At 42.9% G+C, this 24,347-nt stretch overlaps 1 protein-coding gene across 5 annotated transcripts in view; it reads left to right on the top strand.

Moving 5' to 3' along the window:
• SLC4A4 (solute carrier family 4 member 4) overlaps positions 1–24,347 on the top strand; it is a 340,638-nt gene that overhangs the window by 61,974 nt on the left and 254,317 nt on the right. For all 5 annotated transcript variants that reach the window (XM_059669116.1, XM_059669125.1, XM_059669135.1 and 2 more), the window contains one exon: positions 10,653–10,832. In XM_059669116.1, the coding sequence (XP_059525099.1) occupies positions 10,653–10,832 (180 nt within the window). The remainder of the gene's footprint in view (positions 1–10,652; positions 10,833–24,347) is intronic.

The raw sequence follows: 24,347 nt of genomic DNA, 5'->3' as shown, positions 1-24,347 counted from the left end.
TACCTGATTAGCCGTGAGTGCATTAATTGTGTGGTGGATTATCTGTTTATAGCCACTAAAGACTGTTCTTCCTGTTGCCCAGCCACAGCTTAGGCCAGTGCTAAAGGGAAGCCATACAGCGTCGGAGATGGACATTGTGGTTAGAATGAGAGTGTGAACTTGTGCTTGTGTATTTAGGTGTCTCTCTAAGCTGCTTCTCTGGCGGCAATAGCAAATCCAGTTATCAATGACCATTGGATTAGCCCTACTTCCCATTTAGTTGTGCAAATAGTGACCACGAGAGAAATAATGGAAACTTCAGTTCTTTGTGTTTGGCTCACAGGTGGATTTTGTCTGACTGCATGTGTACTGTGCATTAAACTCTGCCAGTTCTTTTGGGGTTCTGGGGTGTCAGGGTGAGTGTCACTCTCCTGCTGTTGGGTGGTCCCTCTTTGCTCTTAGCACCACCCTGCCTGGCATTGGCCTTCCTAGACCTTTTGGCTCCACTCTGCAGTGTTCAGTCAAGTACAAGGACCAGCAGACCTGGTGCCTAGGAGTTGGCACTCACTGTGTGGAAGCTCCAGGGGAGACCATACCCAGGGGCAGGTGGAGACTGCCAGGCCCTTGCTTCTGGGCCAGGTGAGGGAAGGCTGAGTTTATGGAAGGTGTCGCTCTGTTGAACAGTTAGATTCTGTATAATCAGTGCAATTGCTGAGGGAGGGATGGGTTAGACTTGGCCTAATGTTGTCTGTTCTGTTCTGCTCAGGGTGAATGCCACAGATTGCTTTTTCTAGAGAACAGAGGGAGTTCACAGCTAGTATTAGGGCTGGAGGAAGGTGGCAGTCAGGAGAAATGGTGCTTTGTTTTACCCCTTTAGAATGGGAAGGGAGAAATAGGATCAACACTTACAGGGCACCTTTGTGTATCAGACACAGTGGGAGACACTTCGTTGACATCATTTGATTTGGATTGTCTATAAAAATCTCTCTCTCTCCCTGTATATATATCCCTGTTAAGGACATTATATAGATTGATCACTGAGCAGAAATAAGTTATATTTCTTTAAAGATATTTACCGATTCCTACTTTTTATAGTGCTGGTCAGTTTTGCCTCTATTATAAGCTATTAGTAATGGAAACTGTATTGAAACCGTAACTTTAGTGTGTAGTTTTAGGGTCCTCACTTTTACCTAAAGACTTTAGAACCATTTTACTTAAAAATGATCACTTAAAAGTCAGGTGCAGCCCTGACCAGTTTGGCTCGGTGGATAGAGCGTTGGCCTATGGACTGAAGGGTCCCAGGTTCGATTCCGGTCAAGGGCATGTACCTCGGTTGCAGGCATATTCCCAGTGGGGGGTGTGCAGGAGGCAGCTGATCTATGTTTCTCTCTCATCGATGTCTCTAACTCTCTATCCCTCTCTCTTCCTCTCTGTAGAAAAATCAATAAAATATATTTTTTTAAAAAGTCAGGTGCAACTCTGGCCAGAGTTGCTGAGTGGTTAGAATGTCGGCCCATCACCAAAGGGTTGTGGGTTTGATTCCTGGTCAAGGGCATATACCTGGGTTGCGGGTTTGTTTCTTGCCTCTGGATGGGGCATGTGCTGGAGTCAACCAGTTGATCTCTCACTCTCTCTCATCCACCCTCTCTCCCTCCTTTTCTTCCACTCTCTCTGAAAAGCAGTGGAAAAAAAATCCTCTGGTGAGGAAAAAAAAAGTCAGGTGTAGCTGTTTGTTTTTCTAGAGATTGTTATCATCATTATAATCATCATTACATATTAAATATTAAAAGTACTCTGCTCAGTAAACACCAGTAGCAAGTTGAGATTCCTTATCAGTCTTGCCTGGGGAACCTCAGGTCACCTTAAGGATTTCTGAGAGGCTTTCAGTGAATAAAATCCCCATGCAAGTCAGTGGGAAGAAAAGTATTTCCCTGTTTTTCATAGCTTTTACCATTGATTTCCTTGCATGCCTGAGCCTAAGGGGAATTGGTAGCATTAATATTAAAGTATTCAGCATTCAGAATGATCTGTAAATAAATTACATCTGTAACTATCTGTTAATAAACATAAGCATTTTTTTCTATGTGAAAAGTTGCCTTTATCCAAAATATAAAAATAGAAATCATCTTTTGTCCTGAGGACTGATGTATGTTTGGAGTGTGGACCCTCCTGCAAGCATTTCATCAGCTGACTTGCCCCTGTTAACTGCAGAATTACTGCATGCCTTTTGAAGGTTTTTTTTTTCATGAGCTGGACTTAATGCCCAAGTAAATTAGCAGTGTTATTTTGGCTATAGCCTCTTAGAGCTGCTTATGGATACTCATGGATTTGTGAATAAGTTAACAGATTATTTATATTTCATTTATTAAAATGTTTAGGATTATTCATACTGATCTATTTCTTATTATATAAAGTGCCAAACACATAATCTCCGTGGCATCAGGACTTATACTGTAATTCTGTTTAAGGATTTTTAGGCATGTACTTCTACAAAATCTTTGAGATTTATTTGGCCCAAGAAGTAAAGTATTTATAACATCTCTTTTTATAACCTACTAGGGGCCCGGTGCATGAAATTCGTGCACTGGGTGTGTGTGTGTGTGTGTGGGGGGGGGGAGTGTCCCTCAGCCCAGCCTGCCCCCTCTCACATACTGGGAGCCCTCAGGCGTTGACCCCCATCACCCTCCAATTGCAGATCGGCCCCTTGCCCAGGCCTGACACCTCTGACAGAGGCGTCAGGCCTGGGCAGGGGACCCTCATTTCCCCCCATCACTGGTTCTGCCCCCAGCCCAGGCCTGATGCCTCAGCCACAGGCGTAGACCCCCATCACCCTCCGATTGCCTGATCAGCCCCTTGCCCAGGCCTGACGCCTCCGCCAGAGGTGTCAGGCTTGGACAGGGGACCCCCATCTCCCCCCGATCACTGGCTCTGGCCCCCGCCCAGGCCTGAGGCCTCTGGCCCAGGAATCATGCCTGGGCAGGGGACCCCCATCTCCCTCTGATCGCTTGCTCCACCCCCCGCCCAAGCCTGATGCCTCTGACCCAGGCTTCAGGCCTGGGCAAGGGGACCATCATATCCCCCCAATCCCCGGCTCCGCCCCCCGCCCAGGCCTGATGCCTCAGCCAGAGGAGTTGACCCTCATCACCCTCCGATCACCAATCACCGGATCGGACCCTTGACCAGGCCTGAGGCCTCCGGCAGAGATGTCAGGCCTGGGCAGGGGACCCCCAGATCCCCGCGGTTGCAGGCTCCGCCCCTGCCCAGGCCTAACGCCTCTGGCTGAGGTGTCCGGCTTGGGCAGCGGGGACCCGCAGCTGCAGCGGCCCCATGATCGTGGGCTCCGCTTTAGGCCCAGGCAAGGGACCCCTAGCTCCCGGGACTGCCAGCTTCGACCGTGTCCAGCTCCCATCGCTGGCTCCACCCCTACTTCCTGCTATCACTGGCCAGGGCGGCAAAGGTGCCTGATTTTCCGATCATGGCTGAGGGGCAGGGCAAAGGCGGCCCTGGGGCCGCCTTTTCCCTGCCCCCCAGCTCTTAGCTCCCCTCTGGGTTTCTGATCACTGTCAGTGGCAGGGGGCTTCTTCCTGCTTTCCCTTTCGCCTCCCTGCATTGTGCCTACATATGCAAATTAGCCGCCATCTTGTTGGCAGTTAACTTGCATATAGTTGGCAGTTAATTTGCATATAGCCCTGATTTGCCAATGAAAAGGGTATCGTTGTACGCCAATTACCATTTTTCTCTTTTATTAGTGTTGATCACTCATCCAGGGTTTTTGCCTCTTCTACATTTTTTATTTCATAATTAAAAAGAAATAATAAATATGCTTAATATTGCTTCCCTTCCCTATATCCTTCCTTTTTAATTTTTATTTAATTTATTATTTTTTCTTTATTGATTAAGGTATTACATATGTGTCCTTACCCCCCCATTGCCCCCCCACCTCTCCACTCATGCCCTCACCCCCCTGGTGTCTGTGCCCATTGGTTAGGCTTATATGCATGCATACAAATCCTTTGGTTGATCTCTCCCCCTTACCCCCGCCCTCCCCTACCTTCTCTCTGAGGTTTGACAGTCTGATAGATGCTTCTCTGTCTCTGGATCTGTTTTAGTTCATCATTTTATGTTCATTATATTCCACAAATGAGTGAGATCATGAGATATTTATCTTTCTCTGACTGGCTTATTTCACTTAGCATAATGCTCTCCAGTTCCATCCATGCTGTTGGAAATAGTAGGAATTCCTTCTTTTTTACAGCAGCATAGTATTCCATCGTGTAGATGTACCAAAGTTTTTTAATCCACTCATCTGCTGATGGGCACTTAGGCTGTTTCCAAATCTTAACTATGGTAAATTGTGTTGCTGAACATAGGGGTGCATATATCCTTTCTGATTGGTGTTTCTCCTTTCTTGGGATATATTCCTAGAAGTGGTATGACTGGGTCAAATGGGAGTTCCATTTTTAGTATTTTTGAGGAAACTCCATACTGTTCTCTACAGTGGCTGCACCAGTCTGCATTCCCACCAACAGTGCAGGAGGTTTCCTTTTTCTCCGCATCCTCTCCAGCACTTGTCGTTTGTTGATTTGTTGATGATAGGCATCCGGACAGGTGTGAGATGGTACCGCATGGTCGTTTTGATTTGCATCTCTCGGATGATTAGTGACATTGAGCATGTTTTCATATGACTCTTGGCCTTCCTTATGTCCTCTCTGTTGCCCATTTTTTGATTGGGTTATCTTCCTTTTGTTAATTTGTATGAATTCCCTGTAAATGTTGGAGATTAAACCCTTATCGGTGATAACATTGGCAAATATGTTTTCCCATGCAATGGGCTTTCGTATTGTTTTGTTGATGGTTTCCTTTGCTGTACAGAAGCTTTTTATTTTGATGTAGTCCCATTTGTTTATTTTGTCTTTAGTTTCCATTGCCCTAGGAGCTGTATTGGTGAAGATATTGCTTCGGCATGTGTCTGAAATTTTGCTGCCTGTGGATTCCTCTAATATGGTTTCCCATCTTATGTTTAAATCCTTTATCGATTTTGAATTTATTTCTGTATGTGGTGTAAGTTGGTGGTCTACTTTCATTTTTTTTGCAAAATTTGTCCAATTTTTCCAGCACCATTTATTGAAGAGACTGTCTTGACTCAATTGTATGTTCTTGCCTATATCTTTCTTGGCAATAGCAATACCAGACTTTAGGAATCTTGGAGTAAGACTAAATTACTTTAGGTAAGCCAGGGAAGGCAGTACTTAAGTTATATTTTGGGAATATTGCTGATTAGGTCTAAAAATAATGATATAAGGTGCCAGGTGTTGTGGAATCTTTGCTTTAAACTAGAGAGAAAAAAATACAGTTGATTATAGAAAGAGCAATACTGTGGATAAAAATCAAATTTGGAATATCTCTCTGTTTAGAGATGTATGTAGGATGCTGAAGGTATGGGTTTGCTGGGGTGATTGTGGGGGTCTAATCCATAGGCCAGAAATCCACTTCCCTCACAGTCACCCAGCCATCTCCATCCTCCTCCCCCAGGACTGTCATCTCAGGTTGTAAAAAGTATTTATATGCTGCTTTATTCCAAACAGGTTAATGTGAAGGGAAAATAATGATTGCAAGTTTAGAAGAGTGAGGTTAGTGTATAAGATGCCTGTCATGAAACTCTGCCTGCCCACTACAGGTTGGCCCGAGATTTATCTCTATTTCTAGCAGTCAGCGTGACGAAGGACACATAATCAGTGGTAAGACTGATAGTATAAATGTAGTATATATTACAACAAAACAAAACACCGCCACGGCAGTGACGAAGTGCTCCCTGGTCTTGATATTAACCCCTGAGAGAGAGTTCTGTGGGGCTTTATGCCTTAACCGGTGACAATATCCTTGACTTTCCTGAACCTTGGATTCTTCGCTTGTACAGTGTGGATAATAGCAGTATTTAATTCAGGCAGTTTTGAGGACTGCATGAAGTAATCGATATGAGACTTAGCCAGAAGCTGGCATGTTTGTAAGTACCCAATAAATGGTTTCTATCATCTTATGTACTGTAAACACAGCACCATGTTTCCTAAAGGTGCTAATAGATCTGTCTTGCAGGTAGAGGCATATGTTGTTAAGCACCCAGTCCTCCAGACTGGGGTTTGCCCCTGGTAAACCCCATTTCTGGTTTGATGGGTTTAATTTTACAAAGTCTTAAATCCTCCTTGGTAGAAAAGTAGGTGTCTGGGAAAGCCCACTGGGATGACTCCCGGGTGGTGAGGGGCAAGGGTGCGCTGGTGGCCTGCACGCATGACAGCAACTATCAGTGATGCCAGTTTAGAAATATCTGAGGCATTCGGAGAACAGCACACGATAGCTTCACAGCACTTCATCTTGCAGCCGAGGTGGAGCAGGTGAAGATGGGGCCGGCCAAGGATCACCTGGCTAATTTCTGACATCCAGAGATAACCCTGAAAGCCATGTTTACTTCCCAGTAGTGCTGGCTGTGGGGTGGATTCTGAGATATTCCCGAGACATGTAGAGTTTCTGGGGAATTTGTACCATCTGTCCGAGAAAGGCATGCGGGGTATGTATTTGAACACATGAAACCAAGGCCACTGCCAAATCAAGGACTGGGTGCTCTTTGATTCACACCTAAATTCTAGTAATTTTACTTTACAAAATTTTGAGGAGCAAGAATGGAGCCTTTATTTTAATAACATTTTAAATAATCGCCTTTTCCATATGAGTTATTGTTATTTTAAAATGTTTCCTTCTTTTTACACTATCTTTGGAAACATTTTTAGAGAGAAGTGTTTGTGTGTGTGTGCGCGCGCGTGTGTGTGTGTGTGTTTAACCTAAAATTTCCTGCTAAGTTTAGCAGATAACTGTCCTTGATTCTTTGAGTGTCTTGCTGTTTTGTAGACTCTTGCTGGGTAGGAAAGCTTGTCTGTCATGTTTCTCATTTTCATTTTACATGTAAATTCTACACCTTCAACCTTTATGGCTTTTCTGAGAATTTGCTGTCTTTTTTTGTTTTGTTGTTGTTAATCCTTACCTGATGATGTTTTCCCATTGATTGTTAGAGAAAGTAGAAGGGAGAGAGACAGAGAAACATCGATGTGAGAGAGATACATGGATTGGTTGCCTCCTGCATGCACTCTGACCAGGGCCAGGGAACCTGCAACCAAGTACGTGCCCTTGACAGGGACGGAACCTGGGACCCTTCAGTCTGCAGGCTGACACTCTATCCACAGAGCCACACTGGCGAGGGCTTTGAGAGTTGTCATTTTGAAAATAGCCATCCATCTTCAGGATCTATCTCTGAGACAAGTACAGACATTCCAATGAAAATAACTACTGAGATCCACCTACAGTAATCTTATCAACAATAGCCTGTTTCCATCAGCGATGCTGCTCCTATGGCCCCTAAAGACAGGTATTCTGTGGGGGTGGTAAGAATGTTTATGTTCCAGCTCATTCTCCTGCTGGCATTTTTGTTACTGAGCACATCCAGCTTATGAAGTATGTGGTCCTCCCCTTGAGAAAGCATGCCTAGCCCTCTCTCCCCCCCTGCCCCCCCATCAAAGCGAGGCTGTCCTTACCCTCTTCTCAAAGAAGCTGAGGTGGAGAGAGGCCAGGAAGTAGTTGATGAAACACAGGCGCTGTCCCTGAGTTCCTAAAGGTTTGCCTCACCTCGGGACCATGCTCCCTTGCCTCTGTCTGAACACAAGTCAGAGCGGGAAGTTTCAGGTACCAGTAATGTGCGAGAGGAAAGGAAGATGCTCTGAGGTTTGGATCGCTCAGCTCAGGGCCATGACTTCCTCTGGCCACTCTTGGAAAGGCGGACCTTCCTCACTCGGGGGATATGGGCTTTTACCGCGCTGTGCGGATCCCCACAAACAGTTCATAGCCCCGCGGGTGCCGGAGCGCTGTAGCTTCCCAGAGGCCACCACTGAGACCACCAAACGTGCCTGAGTGGCCATAGGGGATGGAGTGACAGCCCAGAGTAACTGCAAATGGTCAGGAGGGGTCTTTTTTTTAGAATTGGTGGAAATGTTCTCAAATGGGATGATGGTGATGGCTGCACCACTCTGTAAACATACGAAAAATCACTGGATTGTACTCTTCCAACGTGTGAGTTTTACGACATGTACATTATACCTCAATAAAGTGGATAATAAAAATGCCTGAAATTTGGGCTGTCTTGAAAGGAACCATGTTTCAGAGCCAGTACACCTGTCTGAAAGTGTGTGACAGAGTGGGTGGGGGAGGTGCCTGAGGCAGGCGCTGGAGGAAACGGGACCAGCAGAATCTTACTCATGAGCCAGGGAGGAGGCCTGGGATCAAAATGGGAATAAAATGGCACCGTTTTTGCCCTGACCGGTTTGGCTCAGTGAATGGAGCGTCGGCCTGTGGACTGGGGGGTCCCAGGTTCGATTCCAGTCAAGGGCATGTTCCTGGGTTGCAGGCACATCCCCGGTGGGGGGTGTGCAGGAGGCAGCTGATTGATGTTTCTAACTCTCTATCCTTCTCTCTTCCTCTCTGTAAAAAATAAATAAAAATATATTTTAAAAAAATGGCACCGTTTTTGTGGTGATGACAACTCAAATTAGGTTCCAGAAGGTAAGTACATTGCTCTCTGTGAAAGCTCACTTTCTGAATAGCTCTAAATCTTTCATTTGGTGAACAACAGCAACACTTTATAGCCAGAAATCTTACCTTGAAGTCGTTATCAGCCCAAATAAGAGTGTCTTGTCAATGATTCATCAGGTGTACTATACAGATTTGTATAAATAGATTACCAAATGTTTCCGAACGGCATCAATATAACTAATGTAGCTTAACTGCCATTTTCTTCTTGCTTGTCATTATTTAGTAGGATGTAGATAATAGTTAATGTGACAGGTTTTAAAAAATTTTTCAACGTACTTTTTTTACGGTGTTTTCCGAATTCTAGAATGAAGGCGACTAAGCTTTCTTAAGTTTGCTTGACTCAAGAAATTGGTTGGCTTTGCTTACATATATTGTGTGAAACTTCAGATAAAGCGGCAGGACTCCCTCTGTAACTGGAGCGCAGGAAACAATTGACACTGTTACTTAATTCACATTGTTTCTGAGACATTTCCTACTTTCCCATGAGAACAATTTGCTTGCAGATGGTGAGACATGATACATTTCTCCTTGGTACCGGTTCTGTGAGGAGAATTTCATGGTGCTTTGTAGTAGTTGAGTTAGTATGTGTGTCTGTGTGTGTGTGTTGCTGGGGGCAGGTTCATGCTTTATACATGTAGATGCCTCCAACTTCATTCCACGTAGCAAATGTTTTCCTCTGAATGCTAGCCCATTCACTCCGGGTTCTACATTCCTTAGTCGGAACCTCTTTCTTGAAGGAGCATATAATTGTTTTAATCCTTCCAGTTTAAGGAAACACCCCTGTGAATTATGGCGTTTCAAGATATGCCGAATGAGTTACTGGGGAAAGTGGTTCACAGCAGTTTAAGTCAGCCCTACTGCATGTTCAGGTATTACATACATGTAGGTGTGTGTGATGTTGTCTGGGGCATGGCAAAGTGGTCATCAAGGAATGCTTCCAGAATGGGAGAGCAAATCCATACATGAAATACTCTAATTAGAAGTTTAAAAAAACAGAGTTTTTGCATTACTTCCAAAAATAGTGGTTCCCTCATCCAGGAGTTATGTGGGATATAAAGTGAAAGTAAAAGTTTCCCAATTAAAAAAAAAAAAAAGACGTGGAACGTTGAGTTCCCTTTCTTCTGTCTTATCAGATTTTGTTAAAATGATACCGCTTGTCAGTTTTGCAGCTCCGTCCACCCAGGGAGCTGAAAGCGCTTCACAACCTTTTCTCCTCATGCCCTTCTCTTCAAGGCAGTTTTGGCTGGGCTGGGTTTATTTTTATCATTGCAACAGCCAGTTTTTAGAAACTTTTGGAAACGAAAAAAGAAAAATGAGAATGGCACTGTAGCTGACATTCATTTCAGCTGCTGCCTCGTGTGAACATTTGAGTATTTCTAAAATCTTCTCTCCAAGCATGTTGTATGTCTCATTTTTTTTCTCAGTTTGTCCCAGTTCTAAGTCTCTATTCTGCTGATTGGGTAAAAAAATAATAATAAAAAAAGTTTTAGTGTAAAACCTTATCCCAGCAGAATGACTTCTTGAACTCTGCGTTAGATCTTTGTTTTTTGTAGCCTCAAGAGCTCCCTTTTCAGCATCCTGTTGGGTATAGTCACAGACTCAGGGGAGGTTAGCACTGGAAGGGCCTCTGGGGTTGTCCAAGGTAAGCCTGTCATTATACAAATGATGAGCTTGAGGCCCAGAATGGTTAAAGGACACACTCAAGGTCGTAGAGGTCATTGATGGCAGAGGTCTGCCTCGAATCAAGGATTTCCAGTGTGGGATTCCTTTGGCTCTCCTACATAAAAACTCACCTATCCGGATAGAAACTAGAGGACACCCTCACGGAATCTGAGGGCCCACCGGCAGGTTGAATGACGCTCTGCTAACTGAAAATTGGAAGGAGATTTCATTTTTCTAACTTGAACTTATTTGTCAAATATAGAACAGTAATGTTGCATTCATAGACTTTTTTTGCGGGGGGGGGGGATCTGTGGATTTTGTGCAGTTGATATGCAGCACAGAATGTGGTTTCAAATGGTGATTTGTGTACCTTCCTTTAGGCCACCACACCATCTACATTGGGGTCCATGTGCCGAAGAGCTACAGGAGAAGGAGACGTCACAAGAGAAAGACGGGGCACAAAGAAAAGAAGGAAAAGGAAAGAGTCTCTGAGAACTACTCAGACAAGTCTGACGTGGAAAACGCCGATGAGTCCGGCAGTAGCATCCTCAAGCCGCTCAGTGAGTACTCCGTGGGCGTGGCCGCCTCTCTGCCTCACTCCTGCGGCCCCGGGAAAGGCACTTTTTAGGATCTTGCGGCTAATGCGAGGGGTGCAATCATAAGGAGATGGCCTCCTCTAGAGGGCCATGTCTGTGGAGATGCTTTTCTTGTCCTAGCACGTTGTTCTAGGAGGCGATCTGAGTTGGTTGGAGAATATTTGACAAAGGTTAGGCACGGTTGTGTATCTTACATTTTGACTAGTGAAATAGGGCACAGTATTAAAGATGGCATTTGACTACAGTAATCAACAGGAACTGAAAGGTTCTTAAAGAAATTTTTTGATTGTTTCTGCTTAAAAATAGGTTCCATTGAGACAGTAGGTCAAGATGGAAATTATATATTTATAATATATATAATATATATTATATATATATGTTATATATATATATATATATATATGTAATATGTTACTTATAGGGTTCTAAGTGACATTTAACCAGGTCATGGGTTGGGCTGGTAATTTAAAAAGGAACAGTGGAAAAGCATCCTGTAAGTCATAGAAGAATGTAGAGTGGGGTGGCATAGCTCTTGAAATGTCGAACATATTAGATATCGTTCTTTGGATAGAAGTGTTACTAAGAACAGAATAACAGGAGGTCAAGGAACACCCTTGGATTCAAGTCATGGGAGGACTGTGTGTTTAGGTGCATGTGTATGTTGCTTTTGTTCCTTTAGATGTGGGGAATATTTGGCTCTCTGGGGAGCTGTGTCTGAAGCGAGAATGAGTATGTGCAGTAGAAGCGAGAAGCAGTAGAAACACATGCCAATTTGGGGAGATTCCCCAACAGGAGTTCCGTAGTGACAGCTTTTCACATTGGCAGAGCTCGGTTCATTCTTCATCTCTTTGCTACAGTGGCAGAAATATGGAACCTGCAATAAAATGCATTAGGGTGGCATGGATGCAGATCCAGTTCTGTCACTGCAGGTGACGAGAAGCCAAATTGGAATGAACAGCTGAGGAGTGTTGAAAAGTGAGTTTATGGAGTTAAATTGAAGAGGGTGTGAAGTGCAGTGATGTGAATCTGTGAATTTGTTAGAGTCTCACTATTGGAACTGAGCAGGTGGCTTGAAGCTATAGAGGCACCTGCTGAGAGGAGCAGTGCAGGTGGACCTCCTAAGCAAAGACAGACGTCCTGAGGAGAGTTTGGAGATGGACCACCACGTTACAACTTAAGGTGCTGGAATAAATGTGAGACTTAGGCGGGACCAGAGGGCAGGAGACAAGAGTTATGCACTTTTCATTGGAATATTGGGAATCTGAAGGGAATCCTTCATATATTGAGTAAAAACAACTAAAAACGGAAAAACATGGGGACTGTTTCAAGTAAAGTCCTTGAAACGCTGATAAAAAAGGTCACAGTTAATAGTGTGGAGGAACAAAAGATAACATCCCTTTCCAAATAAATTACTGCTGTCTATCTTGATTTGCTATCTGTTTCGGCAAGGCCTGAGCCTGAATCACAGATACTCTGCCCAGTGTGTGTGTGTGTGTGTGTGTGTGTGTGTATGTGTGTGTGATCTCTCTTTATGTCTCTCTCCAAGTCATTTCCCATTCTGCAATTTAAGAACAAGAGTACATCATCACTATACATAATAAAAAGGGAGAGATCCTCTCTTAGACAAATGGACCAAGGAATTTCGAGATGATAATTATGTACCAGCTTTGTAAAGGAAAGGCAGTGGAACAATGCCAGTAATACTCAAGTCAGTAATAGGGGATGAACTGATCAGAAAGGTAGTGAGTATCAGTATGTGTCTACCTGGGGCGTACTGTTGCTTTCTGTGGCATCTGGGGACTAGTTTTGAGTACAGCATGTACGATAAGCAAGGTGTTCATTCTCGTTAGCCTCAGGTCTCCTTTCTGGGGAGTATTACATTATGTTGTATGCCTGGTTTCTGAAGGGATCATATGGAGAGACCATTGTTAAGGACTGAATTGTTCAGAGATCATCATAAAATTATTTATAAATTTGCATTTTACAGTTAGTTATTTTCCTGCTAGTTTATAAGTTATGCACCATTCAATTCGGCATGAAGGTTCTCTTAGAAAGCATCGTATATCCCAGTGGTTTCTAACTCTCTACCCCTCTCCCTTCCTCTCTGTAAAAAATCAATAAAATATATATTTTTTAAAAAAGATGTTACACTCATGTATTGAACGACATTTAACCCTATGATTTGGGGAAGTTAAAGGGCACTGGCACCAATAGGACAATAACATTCTTTTATGGGAAAACTCGTTTACTGCAATATCTGCCTAGCGGTATGCCATTATTGGTTCTCAAGAACAGCCACACACAGTTTCTGTTATTGTTAGGTCTAAGCTTTTGGAGATACTTATGTCTATAATGTACCACAGCCCATAGACAAGATTCTTTTTTCCACCCCATTTAATATTTTTTTATTATTTATTGTCTAAAGTTTTACATATGTTTCCTTTTTCCCTGATTGACACCCCTCCACCCCAGCCATTCCCACCCCGGGCAAGCCCCAACCACCCCAGTGTCTGTGTCCATTGGTTATGCTAATATGCATGCATACAAGTCCTTTGGTTGCTCTGTACCCCCCCCCCCGCCCCCGCCCCACCTCACCTGCCATTTGTCTCTGGATCTATTTTTGTTCATCAAATCATGTTGATCATTATATCCCACTCATGAGTGAGATCATGTGATATTTATCTTTCTCCAACTGGCTTATTTTGCTTAGCATAATGCTCTCCAGTTCCACCATGCTGTTGCGAATGGTAAAAGTTCCTCCTTTTAAAAAATTTTTTATTTTTTACAGAGGAAGAGAGAGGGATAGAGAGTTAGAAACATTGATGAGAGAGAAACATCGATCAGCTGCCTCCTGCATACCCTCTACTGGGGATGTGCCTGCAACCAAGATACATGCCCTTGACCGGAATCGAACCTGGGACCCTTCAGTCCACAGGCCGATGCTCTATCCACTGAGCCAAACCAGTTAGGGCAAATTTCTTTTTTATAGCAGCATAGTATTCCATTGTGTAGATGTACCACAGTTTTTTAATCCACTCATCTGCTGATGGGCACTTAGGCTGTTTCCAAATCTTAGCTATGGTAAATTGTGCTGCTATGAACATAGACAAGATTCTTGCATGGGCCTGACATTGTGTCAGGCAAGGCTTCTATTATTGTAAGTACGCCACATATAAGTAAGTAACTCGATGAGAATCATCTCTGATTCTTTCCTTGATGTCACCCACATATACAATCCAGCAATGACTTTTGTTGGTTCTACTTCTAAAATATGCCTGGATCTGTCTACCCCTGAACAGTGTGGCTGCCACATTTGGGGCCAGGGAATTGTCATCTCTTACGTAAACAACTATAACAGGCTCCACTGTTCAAGTCTTCTTCCACCCAGAGGCAACAGGGATCACCGTAAAGTGTGAATCGAGCCATGCCATTCCTGCGCTGAAACCTCCTGTTGTCCTTAGAAGAAAATCTCGATTGGGCAGCACGGCCTATGGTGTCTCACCACGTGTGCTCCATGTCATTCTCTCCATGCTCTCTGTTCTTCAGCCACACTCAATTTTCAGCTTCTTGGTGTCCAAACCTTTTCTGCTTCAGGGTCTGTGCACATGTAATCCTGTCTGTTTGGAATAGTCATCCCATTTCTGTCCTGGTTAGCTTTTCTCCTGCTTTATATTCCAGCTTGAAAATTTTGTGTCACCTGGGAGGCCTTTCCTTCCTACTCTACAGGGTGGGGTGAAAGTCGGCTTACAGCTGTGAGTCCTGAATATTGTTTATTACTTATTGCATTATTTTCCATACGAAAAACTGTCAACCTACTTTTGCCCCACCCTGTATAATGTGTGTTCTCCAGTGTTGTTCTTTCTCAGCTTTTTGTTTCCTTAATAATATATGTTTTAACTTTCAGGTTTAAAAGCCTATAGTTTTGTCTGGTGCTGATGCTAGGTTATGAGCTCCAGGAGCGCTAGGATCAGATTTGTCTTGTCATTGTTTTCTCTGGCACCTAGCACAGTGTCTGACATGTGGTATATGCTTCATAAATGCTGACTGAAGAGTAACTGAGTGGATGGATTACTACAGGTGAATACATAAGCATTGCTTTTATTTATCTAAATACTTTCTACATTATAGATACTAGGTCAGCTGATTTTCTTATTTTTAATTCTTGCAAATTATTTTCATATTTCCTTGCACTGTCTTTCTCCTTTGCCATGGAAATCTGCTCCAAACTTTTGATGATGCTACTTTGGGAAGTGCCTCATTATTTTATTTTATTTTTTAAAAATATTTTTTATTGATTTTTTTACAGAGAGGAAGGGAGAGTGATAGAGAGTTAGAAACATTGATGAGAGAGAAACATCGATCAGCTGCCTCCTGCACACTCCCTACTGGGGATGTGCCCACAACCAAGGTACATGCCCTTGACCGGAATCGAACCTGGGACCCTTGAGTCTGCAGGCTGACGCTCTCTCCACTGAGCCAAACCGGTTAGGGCTCATTATTTTAACTATTGCTAATGAGGTATTATGGCCTGGGTAGGGGGCTCCTGAGTGTGCTGAGCTGCTTGTCACACACAGGTGATGGGAGAAACCGATCCACAGGGCACATGGATTCATCACTCACACTTGAAGATGCTCACTACTCCACACCAAACTTGGGCTGCTCAGCTTCAGAGGCCATTGTCCAGAGGCATGGACTCGGATAGTAATGGGCATCTAAAAGAAGAAATAAGCCAAATATTTAGGCACGTTAGGAAGATGACATTAGCGGGTTCATTTAGCTGATGTCACAGGTGCTTTTGCTTTTCTCTGTGGCTTCGATGTCCACACAGGGCTTCTGAAAAGCGAATGCATATTCTGACTCACACATTTGGAGCTGTGACGAAGGAAGCTCGCTGGCTTTATTTCCCCCTTGGCGCTCAGCGGCAGCTCCGAGTCCGTGCACAGTGGCTGTTCCTCCAGTGTGGTGTCTGAGCGGCTGGTGTCTGAGCCCATGTCCCCGCTTGGGACACAGAGAGGATGACATGTGTGAGAAGCGTGGTGCATGAGCAGGGGGAGCGAGGCTGGGGAGGAAATGTGAAATGGAGGAAAAGCAGGAGGGAAGACAAGGGAATGAGGAGGTGGTGTGGAGTGGGTGCTGGAGAGAAAAGTTAGATTGTGCTCTTTCTTAAAAATAACCCTTTTGCCTCCTCCTCGGTACACTTTTTTTTTTTTTTGTCAGTTAGCAGCTGCCATCCTCCGAGGGTTGCCCAGAAAGTGGTGGGAAGGTGGTCCTCGGTGACATAGGCTCTGGAAACGCAGCCCGACTTCCCACCATCGGTGGTTTTGATCTCTGAACGTCTCACTCTGTTAGTGTCCTGGGATATTTATGGGGGAATCATAGGCCACTTTGTGACTGCAGAGACTGAAAATGTGTAAGGTGTTGGGAAACAGAGCTGCAAACAGTACAGAACATCCTGTTCAGCCTGTCAGTGTGATGTGTAACATGTTTCTTGACAAGTCTGAGCAGGCATCAGTGCCTGGAGGCAGTTGCACACACATGTGTTGCCCTTGTGGAATCATCTTGCTAGGTGTGTGCACACAGACACCCTTAGTCTTGTGGTATTCTCTTTTTTTTTCTTTTTTTGAGAGAGAGAGAAAGAGAGAGAGAGAGAAAGAGAGAGAGATTTGTTTTTTTGACTATATTTTATTGATTTTTTTTCAGAGAGGAAGGGAGAGGGATAGAGAGTTAGAAACATCGATGAGAGAGAAACATCGACCAGCTGCCTCCTGCACACCTCCCACTGGGGATGTGCCCGCAACCAAGGTATATGCCCTTGACCGGAACCTGGGACCCTTTAGTCCGCAGGCCGATGCTCTATCCACCGAGCCAAACTGGTTTTGGCAAGAGAGAAACATTTGTTGCTCCACTTGTTTATGCATTCGATGATTGATTCTTGTATGTGCCCTGACCAGGGATCGAACCCATAGCCTTGATGTATCAGGAAGATGCTCTAACCAACTGAGCTACCTGGTCAGGACCCTGTGTATTCTTTCTAAGCTCTTGGATATATCCCAGAATTGATGGATCGATCTGTGCTAGTGAGCATTGTTCTGTGTGCCTGGAACAATGGGTGCCAGTGGGTGCTCCTGTTATATTCAGGAAACTGAAACAGAGAAATGGGCAGCTGCTTTTGTTTAGTGCTTCCTGGTGAATGGACAGAGTAGCTGTGCATAACAGCCAAGATTATTGGGGGTTTTGTCACTTGACTTCCCCTTTTCCCAGTGCACACCCTGTGCCCTCCCCCAACTTGACTTTATTCTTCTTGGTGAATTTCTGTGTTTTCTTGGTTTTTAAATGTTCTCAGCTAAGGCCCTTAATTTTGATACCATAAGGTAAGATTTCTTCTTCTGCGTGCCACTTGCATGTACCCAAAATGAATCCACCTGCAGGAGAGAAGGAGATCTTCGGAATGTGTGTGAAATGAGCTAGATTCTTTTCCTGTTAAGAAACAAAACACAAAAAACTATCTTGTCTCTTTCACCCTCCTTTCTGTTTTTTTTTTCATCTTATGTAAGTAGGAGGTAATACTTTATCTTTAGGAAATACTTTAATATAAAAACAAAGGCTTTTTACATTAAATAACTGAAGAGTAAAACCTGCCTTTGCAGAAGGGGCACTTGGGATATAATTTCCTGGAGAGGCAGTCAGGGGCGCGTATTCCAGCCAGACCCAGTGTGAATCCCAGCTCCTACCAGCAGTGTAACCTTGTCAAGATATGTCACCTCTCTGTGCTTCAGTCTCTTCATCTGTAAAAAGGGATAATGATAGAACTTAAGTCATAGTGTTCCAAGTATTAAATGAGTGGTGCATCTAGTTAGCAATAATGATGAGCAGTTATTATTTTGGATTTCTCTGAACACATTCTTCAAGCTCATCTTTTCTGTACAGGGTACACAGGTAATGCCAAAACTTTGGAGAGATGAAGTCCTTATGAATGCTAACCACTATTCTGTAAGCACTGCTGGCCTTTTCCACTACAAGTACCCACTAGCTACCCTTTGCTTTAGCTGTCAGCTTGGCTCCTGGCTCCCAGTGGCATCTTTGGAAAAACTAACCTAAATCCAGTCTCTCAACTTGCCAATGGGTATCAGCCTGGATGCTGGTTGGCAGGAGTAAGGACCAAGGAAGTAAGGGACAGACGATTCCTATTGTGCTTTTTGTGTGTGTAGGGGACTGCCATTAGCAAGTGGCTCTGCTTACCAAGAGTGTCCTTGGATTTAGTCAACAGTTGGAATTCCTAGTTCTGGGCCACTGAGAGCAAATGGGCCATTCAGTTTCTCATGAGAAGGATCTCTTTCTGGATCTTTGTGTGTGTGTTTCTCAGCGAAATTAATCTGATTAGAAGCGCTTTTGGGTGGGACAAGTCAGCAACTTGAAGGCAGTGCTGTGCAGAAAGGAAAAGCGTTTGGCATCCTTCTGTTTTTGGTGGCACTGGGTTGGCTCAACAATGTTGTGTTTTGTGTGCTGCAAGTAATTGCTGTTTGTTCTTCTGCGACACTGATGGATGCAAGAGAACTGTGTCATGGTGCTTCAGTCTTCTTTCGCCAGTTAAATCAGGGAGCCTTGGATTTCTGGAATGCTGTTCTCTTGAAGTCACCAAGAAGTGCCCTCCAAGTAGACGTTCTTACACTATGAAAGGTTGCCTCTGACTATTCTGTTACAATAGTGATTCCATTTTATCATGCCGTGCGATGTTATGAATAGTGTGTTTATGTGTGTCATGGGAGAGTTGATGTTGCTGCTATTTATAGTGACTCATGAGTTAAGGAGGCCTCACAGGGTTCTACCATCTCTAGGTGCTGGGGGACTTAAGGGCTCAAAAGAGATTGTGACTTGGGTGGAAAATGGGGAAAACAAAACAGAGCCGTGTGTAAAATCTGAAATGTGAAATATACTATACTGAAGTGAATGGGGTGTAAATTACTGTCTGCCACAGGCATTACCACCTAAGTAGAGGCAGGACACATCCTGTTGTTTGGGTCTAAGTTTATGAGGCAGGAAACTAGAGCAGTGAGTGTATTTGTGAGTATGTGTGTAAGTATGTGTGTGGCTGGAATGCACTGAAAGAATGGGAGATATTGGTAGGGATCTTAGGAAATTTCTCATATTGAAGTAAATGATTCCTAAAGGACTATATGGGTTCTTTTTTTTGTTTTTGTTTTTTTGTTAATCCTCACCCCAGGATATTCCATTGATTTTTAGGGAGAGTGGAAGAGAGAGGGAAAGACAGAGAGAAACATTGATGTGAGAGAAACACATGATTGGTTGCCTCCTGCACGAGCCCTGACCAGGGCCTGGGCTGGGGAGGAGCCTGCAACCATGGTATGTGCTCTTGGCTGGAATCGAACCCAGGACCCTTTGGTTGGGAGGCCGACACTCTATCTACTGAGTCAAACTGGCTAGGGCTATATAGGTTCTTAATCCTGGGGTTTGAGATTCAGGGCTTTGTGAGTGTGAACTGTTGATACAGAAGTGGTTGAGATGAGGGACCATGTCTGAGTACAAAATGTTAGTTAAAATGGCATTTCTCTAAAGAACCGTATAGCATGTTGAGCTGAAATAAGCCTGCCTCTGCTGATGACTATTTATTTAGGGTTTGTATTTCACTGTGGTGACGATTGTGTATATAATAGGCTACTTACGATAGTGAGATTTTTCATTGCTGAGTGTGTCACCAAGCTGTTTGTGGAGGGTCTTACATAGAGAATCTAAGAATTGTTTATGTAAGTGTATTATGGATACACAGATTAGTCCACATTGCTGCAGGGATGAACTTAGATGACCTCTGTACACCCTTCTCAGAATTATGATTTCATGATTTTGAAACAAGCACATCCCTGAATTTTTTTATTCTTTTGCTGTTTGCCAATTAAGCAGAATTCCTTTTTTTTTTTTTTTTTTTTTTTTTAAAGCAGGATGCACTCAATACTCTAGGAGCCACTTCTGGTAGTGGTGTTATTGTGGTCCAGCAATTTGTATTAAAATTATCCTTTGTCACCAGAACTTGGCCACGGAAATCAAAAGAGAAAGCAATTATATTTAGTTGATTCTCCTTCATTTATGAGGCTTTGGGAAGGCCTAATGCAGGTGATATGGAAAATGTGACTTTTGAATGAAAATTTACAATAAACATGTGGACCATATAGCTAACTGTGTTTGTTCAAAACTAAAGTTGAAGCAGAAAATAAGGTGAATTTTGTTACCAAGGCAGGAGAATAGCACTTTCTATAATTGGAAATTCATTGCCGATTCACCCAATATCCAGAACACATGCAGGAGCAACTATCAAGTCCTACGTCAATTCTTTGTCTAATTTTTCTTTGTTGCTTCTTGTGAAAATACTGCATGTCCCACGCAAATAAACACCAAGGAAACAAACAAGCAAAACATATTTCAGAAAGATTTATGGATTATTTTTTATTGATGTCCACACCCAGAAACAGCTAATCTTTCCCTTTCCTCCAGTTCTTACAGATTGATTTTGAGCTCACTCAAGATACTCTGGTTAAGAAGGACCGAAGGCAGATCACTGGTATTTCACTGGCTACTTCATTTAAACCAAATACTAATCAAAGTTTTTGAAAGTATGTGTGAAAAGTTTGTTGAGGACACTTTTCTGAGTTATTATTTGCATGTTCAAACCAAACTTGGAACATATATAGGTCTCTTCCCTCTTCCTCGCCCCCCCATGAAACTGACTGGAAATCTGTGCATGCTCCATTCTCTTTAAGCTCCTTTTATTCTTCCTTACATTTGTATAAACATTTAAGAGATGAATATATTGAGATAAATTTGAGGATCTTTGCATTTCTGGGGTTGGAATGCAGAAATATTTTTCTGGTTTGGCAGGTGGGGAGAATGTACTGTCTTTAAGAGTGGGAATGCCGAAACTGGTTTGGCTCAGTGGATAGAGCGTCAGCCTGCGAACTGAAAGGTCCCAGGTTCGATTCCAGTCAAGGGCATGTACCTGGGTTGCGGGCACATCCCCAGCAGGAGATGTGCAGGAGGCGGCTGATCGATGTTTCTCTCCCATCGATGTTTCTAACTCTCTATCTCTCTCCCTTCCTCTCTGTATAAAATCAATAAAATATATTAAAAAAATAAGAGTGGGAATAGGGAGTCTTATTTATTTATTTATTTATTTAAATCCTCACCAGAAGATATGTTTTTATTGATTTTAGAGAGAGTGGGAGAGAGAGAGAGAGAGAGAGAGAGAGAGAGAGAGAGAGAGAGAGAGATGAGAGAGAAACATGGATCAGTTGCCTCATGTACGCATCCTAACGGGGAATCCAACCTGCAGCCTTTTGATGTATAGGACAACGCTCCAAATCAGGTCATGCAAATATAAGAATGTAAGGAATGTGTTAATTATGTCTGCAAGATGATTCTCCGATGAGGAATTTGGACCTTGTCTTAGAGCTGTACTACTCCTTTTCTTAATACTTGGGGATTTATTTTTTGATGCCAGAACATCATAGGATGAATAACCTTAGCGTTCTAAAAAACCTTTTTCAGTGTTCTCTAGTCTTCTAGCAGATCATTTAACCTAACTGCAACTCACTTTATAACTCTTATAGCAGAGTACCTCCAGGATGTGTCCAGCCACAGGACAAAGCTGGAGGAAAGTACTTACTGTCTACAGAGGCTACCCTGAGTGTCCACACCAGATCCAAGACGGGTCCCTTAGAAAGCTGCCTGATGACAGTGGAAATTTGGAGTGAGGCAATGGGATTTTTTAGGAAGACAGTTGGGGCTAGGGGAATTTTTGTAAGCAATGAGCCATTCTTTAATTGAAACCACTGGATGTGGTTAGTAGTTTATTTTAAAAACACCATATGTTAGTTCATTTCTATGTACTGTGACAATCATAGTTTAATCAAAAGCTGCTTGTGACATTTCTGTTTAGTGTTCATGAAAGAGTGGCTTGCTTCCTTGAAATCCTGAACTCCGTGCCAAATGCCAACACTTTCACAACTACAGCTTGGCTTTTAGGCAATTGCATAGCTTTTTGAGTATGTGGTAGCTTTTTGTTTACTTTCATTAATTTGTCATATTCTTAAATGGAATAATGTTTTCTCAGCCTTTTGTTTGGTAAACAGTGACTTTTACTCCTTTCTCCATGGTTCTCCTGAGTGGAAATAAGTATAAGTTAATGTAATTGTTTTTTATTTTTTATTCTCCTTTTTGGCCAGAAGGGCAGGCTAATGTATGATCTCTTTGAGACGTGACCAATTTTATGAACCATAAACTTGTAAGCTTGTCATCATCCTTCATGGTATGGGCAGGCACCCTGTTCGCCACCTCGACAGGCTGAGAAAGATGCAGATGCAGCCAGATCCTTGAGTTTTTGGTGCAGTGCAAATCCACTCAGTTCATTTCAGTCCAATCCATTTTGATCCAACCCCAGAAATATTTATGGAGCACTTCTTTTTTTCAGGCATAGTCCTGGGCACTGGGCCTACAGAAATGGAAATTTCATTAAAAATGGACAGTTTAGCCCTGGCCAGTGTGGCTCACTTGGTTGAGTGTCATCCCATGCATTGAAAGGTCTCTGGTTCAATTCCTGGTTGGGGTGCATACGGGAGGTAATCAGTCGATGTTTCTCTCACAGTGCTGTCCCTCTTTCCCTCCCTCCCTCCCTCTTTCTCTTCCTCCCTCCCTCCTTCCCTGTCTGCCTCTCACTCCCTTCCTCTCTCTCTAAAATCAGTAAAAGCATATTTAAAAAGAAATGTCCATTTTAGGACATTCTGCTTTGTAGTCTGCCTAAATCCATTCCCTCTTCTTTATCCTTAGAAGCCCAGTTCTGTTCAATGTGACAGCTAAAAAATCTTGATTTCCTAGCTTTCCTGGTGGCTAGGGATGGTCACGTGACTTATTCTGACCAATAGAATGCAGGCGTGAGTGTACTGTATGGTACTTGGGAGAAGTGTGTTGTTTCCTGGTGGAAAGGCATAGGTTCTGATATGTATTTCAATGGGTATTGGTGAATAAATATTTTAGTTCCATTATTTACTCCATAAAGAGTAAACTATTGTCATGTATTTTTGCTTCCAGGAAGTAAGACCTGGCATCTCTTAACTTTGTCATTAGTGTTGGTGAGCCTGAGTTTCCCCTTACATGTTTTAGATTGGTCTGTTCATGTCTGTCCTCTTTCTCCTTACAAAAGAGGAGTATGAGAAGTAGTAAGAATGAATCTATGTATTTCATTGATAATGAAATGATGATGATGATGATAATAATAAAATATTTATTGAACATAAAATGTGGTCAAGGTGCTCTGCAGGTATCTAAGAAACATAACCTCAGTTTTCCTCAGCAACCCCCTTAGAGGCTAGTATCCTCCTTTTTTGGGTTGAGGCCACTGAAGCTCACAGAAGTGAGTGCTTCACCTGATAGTGCATGGTTGGCAAGAGGCACTGCTGGGATACTGGGGTCTCTCTGACTCCAAGCAGAGCCTCCTGACTACTGCATAAGAGTGATTATGGAAAAGGCTGGATCAGGCTTTTTCACAGCTTCACACAGAGTGAATGATATTTGAAAGATGTATGCATCCAAATTCAATTTACATTGTCAAAACTGACTGCTTATTTTACACGGAAGATATAGAACATAAGCAAAATGGATGAAGCAGCTCTCCTCTTCTCCCTTGAAATCCTACATGTTTAATCCAGAAATCTTAGCTTAGAATCAGAAGTCATATTGTGTATCTTTTGTTGGTGATTTTCAAGGTAATTAGATTTATCATTTGAGAAGGCACAAAAACAAATTAGAACTAAAGTAGCTAAAATGGACTAAAAGAAATGGGCACTGTGGCTAGATTTTGCTATGGACAGAAGCTTTCCTTTCTGGATAAAGTATCAATAACCTGCTTATCTTATATTAAAACCTGCCATCTGTTGATTGATTCATTTATTAATCAATTGATCATTTGTTTGTTTGTTCTATCATTTATTTTTAGTTTAAAAAAATTTAAAATTTGGCCAATTATCTTGGTTGCATGCTTTGAAAATATTTAGGTTTCAAGTGAGTTTATTATAAAATGTCACTCAACTTCCCTGCTTCAGAAAGTCCTTAGCCCTCTAATCTGTTCCTTCTGAACAAATGTTGTCATTGAAAAGTTATGAGAGCTCTAGGGAGAATCTGTCAATAAACCCTAGGATTACATCCGTATCAGAAAGGATGAAATGCCTTATGCATCCATTTATCCCTTCATCCAGAATATTTATTGAAGGTCTACCATGTACCAAATAGGTGCTAGATACTGGGGATGTGGTAGTGAGCAAAACAAAAGACTTCTACCCTTAAGGGAGTTTATAGTCTATTGGATGAGCACTTACTAATCAAATATTCATACAGATAAATGTTAAATTGCACCTATGGTGCTATAATGGAGTGTGGCCCATGGTGCTATAAAATCTGGTAATAGTGAGATAGTCATAG

Source organism: Myotis daubentonii, chromosome 1 (genome assembly GCF_963259705.1).
Source record: "Myotis daubentonii chromosome 1, mMyoDau2.1, whole genome shotgun sequence".
NCBI classification, from domain to species: Eukaryota; Metazoa; Chordata; class Mammalia; order Chiroptera; family Vespertilionidae; genus Myotis; species Myotis daubentonii.
This window is presented reverse-complemented; position numbering and strand designations above follow the sequence as displayed.